Genomic DNA, 16,415 nt, shown 5'->3' on the forward strand with positions numbered 1-16,415 from the left:
TCTGGATAGACCGTTATTCAAGATAGCAGACAACAGTGTGAACGTCTACGTGGAACAGTGTGTTGTGATGAAGTTTTTAGTGAACAAGGGCATAAAACCTGCTGAAATGTACAGAAGACTTCAGGCTCAGTCCTGATTTAGCGCCAAGTAATTTCCACCTGTTTGGGCCCCTGAAGGAATTCCTTGGAGGAAAACATTTTAACATTGATGATGAAGTAAAGAATGATGTCCTACAATGGACCCGTCGTAATACTAAATCTTTCTATGCCGAAGCATTCCAGGCGCTAGTTAAACGCTGGGAGAAGTGTATAACTGTAGCTGGAGTTACTGTATGTGGAAAAAAATCCACTTTCCACACTTTGAAATTTTATCTTCTATTTACCCGGATCAGGGGCGGATCCAGGACCGACTTCTGGAGGGACGGTGGGTTGTCATAATGCTACTTTTAAGGGCTCCAAACTCTGGGATGGATTTTATTTATATATATAAAATAAGAAAGTTTCCTCTTCTGGGAGGGCGATCGCCCCCCCCCCCTGGATCCGCCCTTAACCCGGATTGACTTGAATGATCCTCGTACTTTATAATCAGTGTTTTCAGATTTGTAGTTTATGTACTAATAAAGAACCAATCAATACCCACTGAATACAATAATCACTAATGATTGTGTAGTTCCGATTTTTAACAGACTTTCTGGGAAAATTTTTAATTATGTTGTAGGTAAGATCAAACTAGAATAAGTTACGCTTTTCCTAAACTGATTTAGGAATTACAAAACAAATGATTCATTCATGACATTGTATAACTTCTCGCTTTACCCTATCTGCTCAAAAATGAGAAAAAGAAGAAAAGGATCGTAAAGAATTGACAATGAATTGGCTTAGACTCATTATTTCTTAAACTCGAGACAATCAAATATACAGTATTGCCAATTTAATAGTTTCACACCAAATCTGGTCATTTTGAATGCTTATTTTGTGGGAGGAAATATTCAGTCTGTGGTGACTAGTGAGAAAGTTTGAATCAGTGTTGGGTGGAAATCTAGTTGATTTTTCTGTAGTGAATTGAAGGCCTGATATTTACAATATGCATGTTATCATACTCATCAACAGCGTCTTTTCTCTTTTGGACGAAGCGTCAGCGAACGAATCAGAACTATTCGGACGTTATTCAGAGATATTGATAGAGCCAAAGCACGTACGCAGGAATTAATTTCGAGAGTTGGGGGATCCAGATTTATTATAAGGATAAATTATATTGAAATTTGTAAAAAAAAAAAAAAAAAAAAAAAAAAAAAATCACTCCTAAAATTAGACTAAATTTACTAGAAAAGTCGGCATTTCGGGGGATCTGGACTCTCCAGGTTCTACCCTCTGTATACGTCCCTGGAGGCAAGTTACACAGTTCCTCTTAAAATCCTGCCTGATACTAATAAATGAAAGGTTGAACTTAGCCACCTCCGTTATGTTTCTGATAGTATGCAGTACAGAAGCAAGAATTTTATTTAACTGTCATTGTGTACTATGTACGAAACTAACTATGAATGCGAAATATTAGTAATTAAACTTATTTTTAAAAAAATGAAATTGTTTGAAATAAGATTAGCTGAAATCTCCAGTCAGGATCATTTGATCTAGTTCTTGACTTTTCTCTAGTTATTTAGTTCTAATTCTAGGGGCCGCGGTGGCTCAGTGGCAGATCGTTCACCTCTGGTGCTTGGGGTCCCGGGTTCGATCCCAGTCCCAGCCAAGTGAACTTTGTGGTGGACAAACACCGTGTGCATGGGTTTTCTCTGGGCTCTCCCGTTTCCTCCCACTTTCTTCATTCCACCATTTCATTAATCGTCATCACCGTCTCCTTTAGTCTAACCGGCATAACCGTGGGACGTAAAACTCAAAGATTTCATTTTTAGTTCTAATTCTCTTACTCCCAGGCCCGTATCTAAGGAAGTTCTAGGGGGCCGGTCCCCCTAAATTTTTACCGGCCCCCTAAAATTTTCACGGTAGGCTTGTAAATGAACTATAATATGGGGATGAACTTTAATATGTTTGGATCGGGCCCTTCTACATTTTTGAGCTGGCTACCGGCCTGCTTACCCCTCTACACCACTTCCAATTGCATTTACACTATTTATAATTACGTAATGGAAAACCCAATAAACCAAAGTCCCTTCCGTGTGAGAAACTTGACGTTTTGCATTTCTTTTTTCTTTTTTAATCTAATGGGTTCTCTACTGACTTTTAAGCGGTGACGAACGCAAGAAAGCGTTCCGGGTAGGGGCAGTGACGTAACTTTGGGAGTGCAAACGGAGCTCGTGCCCGGGCGCCGGATTGAGGGGGCGCAAAACTGGGAAAATATTTATTTTCACTATAAGGCAAGGATAGCAGTTTTAGCAAACTAAAGATCATTAAAAAACAATACTTCAGAAACTTAACAGAATAACAAGAGCATTAGTTAGCTTCAAAGCTATCTTTTGAGGACATTGTAAAAACCTTTGGAGCCAAAATAGCCCGCAAAGTTAAATTTTAGTTCCAGAATTTTGTGTTTTCATTTAACTTATATCGATTTAAGAAATTTGTAAAATGTCTGAGTATAATACTTGAGACGACAGCTTGACTGTTTGTCATAATTAAATATTCTATTCTAAAGCAACAGACTGTTGATTCATTCTACACATATACACATTTCGACATAATTCCAAAAACATTGTGATTTGCAGTTATTATGATAAGACCATAAGAATATGTCAAACATGTTACTCTGAGATTATTTGGCAATCAAATACTAATTAGTTTGGTGTAAAATCTTGTGCTAAAAATTAAATTATGTCCCACAAGTTTGAAATCAAGTTTTACCACTTGAAGAAAAAATGGAATAGGAAAATGAAATGAAATGAAATCTTTGTTTTACGTCCCACAGATATGCCGGTTAGGCTAAAAAAGACGGTGATGATGAATAATGAATGAAATAGTGGAATGAAGAAAGTGGGAGGAAACGGGAGAACCCGAGAAAACCCACGTACACGGTATTTGTCCACCACAAAGTTCACTTGGCGGGGACTGGTATCGAACCCGGGACTCCAAGCACCAAAGGTGAATGCTCTACCACTGAGCCACCGCGGCCCCAAAATAAAATAGGAGAAATAGTGTGTGATGCCAATATCAATGTAGTCGGGGAGCATTTTGGCTTGTTTGATCGGGAGAGAGAGGGGAGCGCTAAGGCGAGTTCATAAAATTGATATGAAATTGGGAGCCTGAACTTCTCTTGATGAAATCCTGCGTTATTACTTACTGCTTCTAAGGCAAATGGTATGCTGGAGATTTTTAAGTATTTGATCTAGTGGAAAAACGTGCGAATGTATTGACAACACTGCAAATGCAGATGTATTATTACTGGTATGAATAGAGATACACTTTGTAATTGATTTTCATTGCAAGAAGACCAAAACGATCGATTCAAAACAGGAAGTGAAATGCAAAATAGACTTTCTTAAAAAAGTGCTCCTGTTTGGCCTTTATACATTTGTACTTGTTAACCAGTTTTATTTACCCATCAAAGATCATTACAAAAGGGTATTTACAATTAAGTACACATAAACTTGTTATTGTGTTTTAAATGGTAAACAATGTTTGTTTTTTGTTCGCTTAATGTGATAAATCATTGGCTTTTTTCAAGCTCGAAATGAAACATGACCATGCACTAATTTCATTTCAGAACTTTGATAAGACATTTGAAATCAAACGAGATATCGTTTAGTCTCGTTGGCAGCTGGTTGTATACACAGTCCGTTCAATAAGTTCCAAAACTACCTCGAAATAATGTGCATATATGCAGAACGATGGCAGAAAAAAATATTGCAACTTTAGATTTTTTTTTTTACATACATTCTTTTCCTCGACACACTCGCGGGACCAGTCGTAGAAGCTTTGAAACGCCTTAGGAAGGTCGTCTAATCGAATACTGCAATGGGTGCAACCAGGCCCGTATTTAGGGGTTGTACTGGTATACGTGCATCCTCCTTCGTTGTAAATATACACTATCTAAAATGAGAACCTAGCAATGAAAATAGCAAAACTTTCCGAAACTTTCTGCCGTCTTGTTTCCGTTTGAAGCTTAAAAGAAAGCAAAGTTTTGCAAAAGCAATAGTTTAAGTCGATTTTCTGAAGGTTGAAGGAAAAGGATTTACCAAGCAAAACAGTATTCCTCATCCACACCACAGATGCCTAAAGGCATTAAAAGAATTCAAATTTAATTCAAATGTAGTAGTAGTTATTGGTGCACCTCCGTCAGAAAATCCTGGATCAGGCCCACGCTTCCCTTGAGAGCATATTTGAAGTTAGGAAAGAGCATGAAGTCCGCTGAGGTGAAATTAGGCGAAACTGGAGTGTGTTCAAGGACTGTAACAATTCTTTCGGTCAAAAATTGACGGACTTGAAAATACATCGGCCCGCACCAGTTTTCTTGAGCGTCAGTTTTTGGCTTAAAAATGATCACAAGAAAGACGGTTATATCACCATGCAACATCAACTAGCAGCCATGCCTGCTATCAATTTCTTGTTAAACTTCCAATACGATTATTTTATGCTCTTTTCATTTGTTTAACATTTGTTTTGCTATAAAGAAAAAGAACAATAATTTGATACAATATTCGCGGGAAACCCGCGTTCGATTCCCCGTGGAAGCTCATGTGGTTCGGATTCCACGTTAATCAGTAGGTCCACTTCTCATATCGCCTCGCTGCTGAACGGGACGTTACACTCAAAATCAAATTGATATAACATTTCCACAAAAAAAAAAGAAAGAAAGAAAAGAAAAGAAAAGAAAAGAAAGAAAGAATTTTATAATTCATCTAAAAAGTAATGTATGTTACTTATTTAGTTTTAGTGAGGGGAAACTAATTTCAGTGTTAGCTAATGGAATGTTGTAAAATTAGAGAACAAATAGTTGGGTAGAAGGCCGGATAAACCTTCAAGATTTTGTATAATACGGTTATGTTCTATACAGGGTGCCCCAAAAGTAAGTATACAGTACGGTACTGATCAGCTCATTCCATTTTATATCATTTCTTATAGTTATCCACCATCAGGCAGACTTAGTTTATTATTTGTTCTTAATGTCTTTTACTTACATCTTAAGCTAGAAAGAGCCGAAGCAAATAAACCCGTAAATTAGAATGTTATATTTGGTCAATGCAGAGGTGTATACCTACTTTTGGGCCACCCTGTATTATAGACTTCATATATTAGTATTGTGTTATTCTTGAATGATTTATTCCAGAAATGAATCCATCAAATTTCCTGGTGAATCATTCTTAGAGAAATTATTTGCCACGAAATCATCTGTTAAATAAATAAAATATGAATCATTAACTGTACGCTTCAGTGAGAGAATCGAATTGGTCAAGGAAGTTCCAACGTTAGAAAAATGCTTGAGGTAAGAAGCAGGAAGAATCCAAGGAAATGAATACAATACAATCAAAAGATCCAATAGCCTATATTTCAATCAAAAATGTTCTTGTACGCCTTGTGTCTGAAGAACTACATACAGTGTAGCCAAACACAAACTATCACTTAACTCAGTATGATGTGCTTATTCCGTAGAAAATACGAAAACTCGATTTAGGGGCCGTTCAAAAATTTTGTGGCCTCTGATCCAAATTATTGGCCAAGATCGAAATCTTTTGATGATTTTTTTTATCATTCATAAAATTCTTGGTCAAGATCGCAATCTTTTGATCCATTTTTTTGATCATTCCTAAAATTCTTGACCAAGATCGCAAACTTTTGATCCTTTTTTTTTTTTTTTTTTTTTGCGTTCATTCCTAAAATTCTTGGCCGAGATCGCAATCCTTTGATTATTTTTTTTGGAACATTCCTAAAATTCTTAGCCAAGATCGCAACCTTTTGAACCATTTGTTGGATCATTCCTAAAATTCTTGGCCAAGATCGCAATCTTTTGAACAATTTGTTGGATCATTCCTAAAATTCTTGGCCAAGATCTCAATCTTTTGAACCATTTTTGGATCATTCCTAAAATTTTTGGCCAAGATCTCAATCTTTTGATCCATTTTTGGATCATTCCTAAAATTCTTGGCCAAGATATCAATCTTTTGATCCATTTTTGGATCATTCCTAAAGTTCTTGGTCAAGATCGCAATCTTTTGATCCCTTTTTTGATCATTCCTAAAATTCTTGACCAAGATCGCAATCTTTTGATCTTTTTTTTTTTTGCGTTCATTCCTAAAATTCTTGGCCGAGATCGCAATCCTTTGATTCATTTTTTTTTGGATCATTCCTAAAATTCTTAGCCAAGATCGCAATCTTTTGAACCATTTGTTGGATCATTCCTAAAATTCTTGGCCAAGATCGCAATCTTTTGAACCATTTTTGGATCATTCCTAAAATTCTTGGCCAAGATCTCAATCTTTTGATCCATTTTTTGGATCATTCCTAAAATTCTTGTTTTAAGAAGAAAAGAGTAGCCCTAATGCGTTTCCGCTAATAGTGAAAGAATGAAATTTTACGTATTAACGCTTGAGCTCAAAAAAATTAAGTCAGGACTCAAAGAGACTGATAATACGGTCGAATCATTCAGAAAGAATTCGTGAGATTCAAGAAAGTCACTGAAAACACACAGAATCTTAACGGTGTTGAATGAGTGAATATGCCAGAGGGGATCCAAGCGCTCCCCCCAACGGTGGCTACGCATACCCTTTTCAAGACAGGTGTTATTGTAATGTAGGTCAAGTAAAATAAAACTACCATTTTCGGTATACAAACAAAAAGCTGCACCCCAAGAATGTCTGCACCTCTCTTTTTCCCCTTTCGCCCAAGAAATTAAACCTGGCGTCGAAACTGTGTTGAATACAGTACATGCGCCATCTATGCTTTTAGCCCATTGATTTACATGGGAATTATTTTAGTTTTCTTTAAAATTAAATTGAATTCTATGAACTTCTTCTTCAGATCTATTGAAACGGCTCTTATCTTCGTGAAAATTAAATCTTGTTAAAATAATTTCAATATTTAATCTCTTAACAAGTTTTATATAGGTCTAAAAGAAGTCCTGATTAACTGATCAACGCCCAGGGCAAATCGCTTAAAACTAGAAACTTGAAATTTTGATAGTACATAGGACAGTGGTTCTCAAGCGATGTGCCGCGACACACTGGTGTGCTACGCAGACCCCTAAGGTGTGTCGCGAAATTTTAGAATTTAAAAATTATGAAGAATTTAATAATAATTAATTAAAATCGAGACAGACTGTACAGTCCGCAGCAAAAAAAAAAAAAAAAAAAAAACCTGCAACATGATCATGGAAGTTTATCGTGAAACTACACCTAACAGCGCAGGGTATTAACATAACGTCTAAGTGGCACGAATCACGCCAGGATAAACCTCGCCGTCCTCCCCTGCACATTTATTTTGGAACAAAAGACTTCGTCGTTTCACAATTAACTTACATGCTCATGTTGCAGGTATTTTGCTCCGGACTGTACCAGTCAACACCTTCTACAGCAGCAATAATACTTAGTGCTATAAGAGTCATTATAAATACTAATAGGTTTCACTATTATAATAGATATTATTATTATTATTATTGTTATTATTATTATTATTATTATTATTATTATTATTATTATTATTATTATTATTATTATTAATAATAATAATAATAATAATAATAATAATAAACATATCAAACAAGGGTATCGCGATGTTCGGTAAAGTGTGTCGTTAGTGAAAGAAGATTGAGAACCACTGACAGGATGTGTGATACATGGTATCACGAAAGAAGGACTTTTGGAAATTCGATGGGGGGAAAATGAGTTGTAATTATTATAGTAAAATATCCATATCTTCGAATTTCTGAAGGGTAAAAATATGAAATTTGGTATATGGACTTCTCTCCTAAAATAATTAGACACGTGTTTCTCTGTTTAAAAAATAGAGAAACACGTGTCCCCTAAATATAATTTAACTAAAATTGAATTCACAGAAATGAAAATTAACTTGTGTTTGAAAGAAAACAGAAAAAATAATTCACCAAATACATCAATGGGCTAATATAATTCACCATATACGTAAATGGGCTAAATATAACTCACCATATACACCAATAGATTAAAAGTAATTCGCCATATATATCAATGTGCTAAAATAATTCACCATATATATCAATGGGCTAAAATAATTCACCATATACATCAATGGGCTAAATATAACTTACCATAGACATCAATGAACTAAATATAACTCACTATATACATCAATGAGCTAAAATAATTCACTATATACATCATTTGGCTAAAATAATTCACTATATACATCAATCGGTTAAAATAATTCACCATATACGTCAATTGGTTAAATATTTCACCATATACACCAATGGGATAAAATAATTCATCATATATATCAATGGGCTAAAAATAAATAAATGAATTAATTAAGATGACATAGGACTCAACACTGTTTCAAATATTCATAGGAGTGTCTACGTGAATCAGAGTAATTGACTCGAGTCATCGAAATGAATCCTTTTGTCAATTATTATTCTATACTTTTAAGATCTTTGGCCAATTAAACAAAAAACTAAAAGAAAGACAACACAAATTCAATGGCGAGATCTTTTTAATGAACCTTAATTTAAAACCGTTATACATTATCCTAAGTTTTTCCTATTTTATAAAATACATTTTACTTACATTTATATAACTCCACAATCAAACTTGTTAAAACGTGAACAGTATGTTTAAAAGTATACTCAGACCACAGACACAGTTGCCAGGCAAGTTTTCTGAAACATTTCTTCCGCCAGTTCAAGCAAGAAATATCTTTAAAAAAATATATGTATATATTCAACAAATAGCTGCCATTGGTTTAATTTTTTTTCGAAACACTTATTACATCAACCGACCAATAAGTACGTAGATTACAGTTACAGTATATCAGAAAGCGAAGGAGTTAAAAAAACAAACATCCATCCATTGTGTAATTATGCTGAGATAAAAGTGAAATGCAATGACAATTGTGACCATTATAGAACGATGCGCTGTGTCTATAGGAAACCATTTTAATAATAATAACACCAATAATAAAACATAAGATTGTATCTTATCAGAATTAAGTGCACGTGTATAGTTTCTAAGCGGACTTGTTTACTTTTTCTTGATCATCTGATAGAGCTTACAGTGAAGAAAAAAAAGCTATTAAATACAATAATAAAAATCTGGAACAAGGCTACAAACTGTTTATATATATATTTTTTTAAAGTAAGCAGTGCCGTGTCTGAAAGGCAGAAAAACACATTTTTTTAAAAAATATCTCCTTTCTTTGGGAACGTGGTGGCTCAGTGGGTAAAGCGTTCACCTCTTCTGCTAGGAGTCTCTGGCTCGATTCCAAACAATGTTAGTTTGTAGTGGACAATACTGTGTCCATGGGTTTCACCTTTCTTCCCATATTGTTTTTCCTTTTAAAAAAAAAAACAATAATTCTCTTTCGTTAATAATCCGTTTCATTTAGCCTAAAGGGCATAAAACTCGGACGTAAAACTGGAAAGAACATGCCATGTAAAAAAAAAAAAAAAGAAAAAAGAAAAAAGAAAGAAAGAAAGAAAGAAAAAAAAAGCTCATGCTTAGAAAAATTCATAATTGAGTCTTTTGATACCATTTTGAATACGCTGTATCCAAATAAACTATTTTAAAACTTCTCTGTTTATGATGTCACGAGAAAAATGATCTTAAATTTGGAGTTTTTGAAATACTGTTTATATCGTGTAGTGTTCGTAGGTTTTCTTAAGAAAATTTCCCTCGGCTAACACAGTTTTTTCCTTTTTCTTGACAATTTCCCCTGGTGTTGAAAATGAAAAAAATGAAATCTTTAAGTTTTACGTCCCATGGTTACGCCGTGTAGACTAAACGAGACGGTGATGATAAGAAATGATGGAATGGTGGAATGAAGAAAGTGAGAGGAAAGGAGAGAAGCTCGAGAAAACCCATGCACACGGTGTTCGTTCACTACAAAGCTCAAGAACCAGGAACCCTATCCACCAGAGGTGAAGGCTCTACCACTGTGCCACGGCGCGCCCTAGTTTGTTAAATTAAAGGAAGTTCTAACCACATTTGTTTTATTCATTTGCTTTTTTTCTTTTTTTTCTTTTTACTTTTTCCTTCACTTGAGAGAAGTTAATATTTGCATGTTTACGTACTAATCTCCGGTTGAGGAGAGAAACTCGAAAAGACTGAACAGTTTGAGAAACGTTACTCTGGAACGAAGACCATTTTCGTACCCACTGATCACTAATAATGATGAATCATTGCACAAAACTATTTTGAGAACATTTCTGTTATGTTATGTTATGTTTGCCCTTGATGTCGAGGTGTGGCTACAGGAAGAGCATGTTGTTACGTAACTTGGTTGTATACATGTTTTTTTTTTATTTTTTTTTATTTTCTAGTGCGAACTACTTTTCCCTTTTTATTTACCTGTATGAACAACATACCATACTCGATGCAATGTTATTATTTTATATACAACAGGAAAAGAGCAATGAACCATACTTCTAGGAAGTTAAAATGGAAATGTTATTGCAGCAAACTTTATTCCTGTTTTCTATTCATGTTACACAGTAGAACTTCAATTATCCGAATTGTAGACATCCGGATCACTAAATATCTTATGTGTGATTTCACGTTTAACAGAGACAAACATTTTAAGTACGAGTACTTTAAATAAATCAGTTAACTAGATCTTTATCATAAAGTTTATGATATAAAATTGTTGTTCAAAGCCTTTGTATTTTAATAAGCCTTCTCTAAAATCAATGCACATGAATTGTGATTCCATCTTCCGAGTTCTTTTAAACTATATGTTTCTGGAAATTTATATGTTTGTGGCCAATCCTTTCGACAATGAGATCTCGGAAGCGACAGGCTCTAGAAAGATGACGTTTTCACTGATCGATTGGAAATTTTGCGTAGATTGTCCAGTTCTAATTGAATATTTTAAAAACATGACCGTTATTTCTTTATTACATTTTTTAGGGTACGAATGGAAGCGTTGAAATTAAAAAAAAACTAAAGCACAATATCCTACGCGTTATACATTCCAACACCACGCTGTTGTATATAGGGGTTGCATATGTCTCAGGCGTTTATTTCATGGCCAAATAATAATGAAAAAGGAACGATAACCATTCTCCAGTTTATCCAGTAAGATGAATCTTTATTTTTGGAGTGATTTGCCCAATGAACACCATATATAACTGCGATTATAATTAATTGTGTATGTAATGTATTTGCTTATTACATACTGCGTGCAAGAAGAAAGAAAACACTGGTCATGCATGAATTAGAAACTCCAACCGGAAGTAGGCTCAAATCTTGCAAACGGTGCGAAATATTGAGGTCCCCTTTATGATACGCCTCGCCGATTTTTTTTTTTTAAATCAAGACTTTTTTCACTTGTGTCTGTAAAGGGACATGTATAGATGTGAGGAATGAGAAGGATATTTGTGCTCATATGCGAAAGATGCGCTGTGTAGAGAGCGCAGGTTCAGCTAGTAGGTTTATATTTTGAAGTCAAGGAAAGTTTATATGTTTGTGACCAATCCTTTCGACAGTGAGTTCTCAGGAACTATAGGCTGTAGAGGGATGCCGTTTTCACTGATCGATTGCAATTTTTTTGTAGATTGTTCAATTTTAATTGAATATTTAAAAATGACCGTTATTTCTTTATTACATTTTCTAGGGGTACACTGGAAGTGTTTTTTTAAAAAGCATAATATCCTATGAGTTATACATTCCAACAACACATAATTGTATACGGAGTAGTATATCTTTAAGGCGTTTGTTTCATGCCCAAATGATAATCAAAAACGGAGGATAACCATTTCTCCATTCTAACGTAAATCTTTATTTTTTGAGTGTTTTGCCCAATGAACATCATATATCACTGATATTATAATTAATTGTGTGTATAATGTATTTGCTTATTACATACTGCATGCAAAAACACTGATCATACATGAATTAGAAACTCCAACAGGAAGTAAGCTCAAATGTTGCAAACGGTGCGAGATATTGAAAAAAATAATTTTTAAAAAATCTCCTCTTTATGGTACCCCTTGCCGAGTTTTATCAAGACGTTTTTCACTTTTGTCTGTAAAAGGACATGTACAAATGTTGTGAGGAATGAGATTATTGTTCAAATGTGAATGATGCGCTGTGTAGAGATCGCAAATTCAGCTAGTAAATATATAATTCCCTTGAAATTCTTATTTGAACCAATCTTAAAGTTTATATTTAATTGGAATTTTCTGTATTTTTTTTTTTTTTAATGTTTGTAGTAAAACTGATCGTATTTTCAACATGCATTAGGTCTACTTTTCTATTAACAAAAAGAGTTTTTTTCTTAAATCTGCCATACTTTTTTTTTAAATGATTCCTCAATTATCCAAATTTCTACATATCCGGATTACATTCGTAACTTATTAATAAGGATAATTGTAATATTTTCGTTATTACTTAGATTTTTTAGAGAGGCGCTATAAAGGGACAGAACAAAGGGTATTTGCCCACTTCCCCAGGGGGTCATACCACCCCTGTCCATGGTGTACCCTGTCTAACTTCTTTATATATATATATATATATATATATATATATATATATATATATATATGCCCACAAAACCAATATCTATTTTAAAACTATTTCAATGATTTTGTTCCCAAATCAATCCCACTCCCACCTTTATGACAGCTCTTGATTAACAATCTTGTTCTTGTTTCTGTGTTTACTGAAGTTTAACGGCCCTTTTCTGCACCGAGACCATATAAGATGTGGACCTATAGTTAAGAGTGGAATCCGAACTACCGTAATGTATCTAGATTTCAAAGTTCTCCCGCACCGGGAACTGAAGCCAAGACCACGTACACCAAAGACACACGCGCTACTAACTAGATTTAAATGTTATTCTTGAATAAAGTATAGAAAAGTTCAGTTGATAATTGGTTTAAATATGCCATTTTTTTTTAACTTCCCTTATGAAATTACAATGACGTATTGAGCGAGCGACGACAGACGAACAGTGATCCAAAATTAAGTTTTTCATCATGTAGAGGATATGCAATCCGTTGAAATCTCGAACTCGATTTTCTTTCACTATTACCTGTGTACTTTATTCCCTCTTATCATCATTGGAAACTAGATCTAGACAGCTCCCGATACCCTCGTTAGCAAGGATGTTATAGAATAGCGGATCTGTCCATACATCATACGAACTCAGTGAAGCCGAAAAACAACTCAGCATCGTCTGAGCCGGCACGTCTGATTGGCTACTCTCGTTTCCGCCATGATTGTTGGCTCGAAATATTGCGATCTTAGTGGCGCGGAACGGGCAGAGTAGCTGTGATTAAGCTGTGACGTATGGGTTCACGATTTTGTTGTATGAACAGATCCTCTATTTTATAACATCCTTCCTCATTAGAGACAGGGTGACACAGCAACTGATCACGTGTAAGTCGCTTGATTAGACGTAGTTCAGCCGGTGGCTAACAGATGGCGTTGGAGCGGCTCAAGCCCACATAAGAGCTATCACTGCAAGTGGTTTAGTTTTTTTTATCATCAGTGGAAAATAAAATAAGTAGTACCATCACGTGTACACCACGTGCATGAATTTGGTTTGTATGGCGTGATATTTTCTCACTTAAGATTGAAACCGGAAGTGGTAGAAGATTTCTAGAAATTACGGTTTCGGTAAATAGATTAAGGTGGAAATGGAATATATATTCTTGGGACATTTAATTGATTGCTGAAAACCGCTTCTCGTTATTTATTACCGTTTTTACTCTATAGTGATCACCATTAAAACCGGAAATGGTTGATATCTGCTACTTCCGGTAGATGGATCACCTCCATCACTACATCCTGGTTAAAATTAATGGTGATCCATCAAGTAGTTCTTGAAATATTGTATCTCCGGAGCGGACACATGGACAGACGGAGTAAATGTACAGGATTAGCGTAAATGATTCATTCCTTTTAAAAAGCCTATATTTCTAAAAGTATTACACATGAAAGACAAATGAAAAGAATCAAAAACTCACCAAGTTTGTACTCTGTGGCAGCGCGAGTCCATTATCTTTCCGATCGGGTGTGGCAGTACGAGGTTAGTACGTGTCGAAAATGAAGGGAAAGCAAGTAAAAAGTGTTTGTGTGCTTGAATATGGCACATGTTCGTCTGTTATAGCTGTGCAACGCACTTTCAGAAGAGAATATGGAAAAGAACCGCCATGTAAACAAAACATTTTGCGCTAGTATCGGCAATTCAAGGGCACTGGTTGTTTGTATAAAGGAAAAAGCACGTGGCCTCCCAGATCTCCTGATTTAACGCCCTACGACTTCTTCCTGCGGGGATACGTTAAGGACCTTGTTTACATACTGGAAATACCGTAATCCTTAGTCGAGCTCAAAGAACGCTACAAAATGTATGGAATGAGCTCGAGTATTGTCTGGACCTGTGTTGTCTCACCAAAGGGGCATATATTGAACTTTCGTAAAGGGTGTATAAACCAGGAATTGGCAAAACCGGTTTCTAGAAAAACCGTAATTCGAACAACCGACATTCCGGTTTTTCACAAAAACCGGTTTCGGTTTTCTTCAAAACCGGTTCGGTTTCCTCCGAAAGTGATTTCGGTGAAAAGTTTTGGAAAAAACATAGAACTATTTCTGTGGAAACGCAATCGATTTCCGGAAAACAATAAAACACTATTGTGGTCAGAAATAGAACCAATTTTGAAAAAAAACGAAACTGGATCAGGTGAAAAACCGAACCGGTTTTGTAGAAAACCAATAACCGGTTTCGGTGGGAAAAACAACCGTTTTTTGGAGAAACCGGTTTTTGAAATTTTTCAAAAAACGGTTTCGTTTTTCCTAAAAAAAACGAAAAACCGGTTTTTGAGCCCACCACTAGTATAAATTTGGTGAGTTTGTGGTCCTTTTCATACAACTTTTATGTGTGTATGTATAATCCTTTTCAAAATATAGCCTTTTCAAAACAAATGAATCATTTATGTTAGCCTTGTACATATATAAAGAAGTTTTGATAAATAAAACTCCTGAAAAATTTTTAAAAAACGAGACTGTTATGCCATCTAGCGTTACAGATGAGGCGCTTTTGATCTGAAAATTACCTTAATTAATATTACATAATATTACATTGGAATGAGTTTTCATAATATGTATTATCAGTTTTTATGTGTCTCAGTTCGAAGTTGTGAGCATTTTGAAGACTTTTCTTTTTTTTTTTAATTTGAGGTTGGTAGTGCTAAAAATAATTTCCTTGCCCAGAAGCACAATTTCACATCAAAATTAACTACGACGAACATAATATCGATTTTGCGTAATAGATGCGTTACGAAACAACCATCTCCGAAATCAATATTTAAAAAAAAAAAAAAAACAACAACAACAAAGAAAAACATCTTGATTCGTGGATGAGGAAAACCAAACGTGGTTTCCGTTTCATATTGTGAAAGAAACAAACGAAAAAGTACAAACCCCCGCACTAAGCTTTCTCGCTCCTTTTTCAAAATCAAATTATACTGCACGTATTAATGAAACATTTATTTATGAAATTTGAAAAAAAATCGCAAATTTACGTTAAATAAGTTGCTAAGCTCCTAAGACAAAACTGTTCGTTGTCAATGCCGTGCCGTGGAAAATCAGCGCCCAGGACGAGAGCATACGACGGAGTCCCGATACATATATTTCAAGTAATTTTTCCTATCTTTTTTAATTTCCCCCCGAATCCTGCGCCCTCCTTACTTCGGCGCCCGGGGCCGTCGTCCCGCTCGCTCTCCTCACACCATGATACTGTTCGTTGTTAGGGTTGCCAATTCTGAAAAATTAAATTACCGGCACCGGCTCATAATTCTCCAAATAGATGACGAATAACTGTGTTTTGAACCTTGAAATGTAGGCCTAAAGTTCAGCCTGCCAAAAATACCGCTTTGCCGGTTACAGAGTATAGTTGTTATTGAAATATTTATTTTAAAAATATTATCAAAATCGCCTCAGCGATTTAAAAAAAAAACGAAAAAACTCACCCCGAACAATAAACTACCCTTTCTGGGTTTTCCAGGAGAAATATTTCATGGCATAATATTTATTTATGAAATAATATCATACTCGAATCATTTTTGAAAAAAAAATGCCTAAAAATATCTCACAGCAAAAATGAAGTACCCCTTCTGGAAATTTTTTCCTAGAATGATCTTATAATATAGGGATCTTAATGGAAAATTGAGTTAGCTTATATGTATAACCAAAATCGTTAAAAGTCATTTTCGAGAAAAAAAAAATAATTTCACCTTTCAGTGAACTACCCTTATTTTGGTGAGTAAGAAGTAAATCCGAA

At 35.0% G+C, this 16,415-nt stretch overlaps 1 protein-coding gene across 6 annotated transcripts in view; it reads right to left on the minus strand.

Moving 5' to 3' along the window:
• The window catches only part of ZnT77C (Zinc transporter 77C), a 389,840-nt gene that overhangs the window by 111,237 nt on the left and 262,188 nt on the right, over nucleotides 1-16,415 (minus strand). The window contains exon 1 of one of the 6 annotated variants that reach the window (XM_081737762.1): nucleotides 8,705-8,895. The exons of 4 other annotated variants lie outside the window; for them this stretch is intronic. In XM_081737762.1, coding sequence (XP_081593888.1) covers nucleotides 8,705-8,706 — 2 coding nt within the window. In that variant the 5' untranslated portion in view covers nucleotides 8,707-8,895. Of the gene's footprint in view, nucleotides 1-8,704; nucleotides 8,896-16,415 lie in introns of those variants that run through there. One more of the 6 variants, XM_081737763.1, reaches the window with a different exon arrangement.

Source organism: Thermobia domestica, chromosome 14 (assembly GCF_964235325.1).
Source record: "Thermobia domestica chromosome 14, izTheDome1.hap1.1, whole genome shotgun sequence".
Classification (NCBI taxonomy): domain Eukaryota; kingdom Metazoa; phylum Arthropoda; class Insecta; order Zygentoma; family Lepismatidae; genus Thermobia; species Thermobia domestica.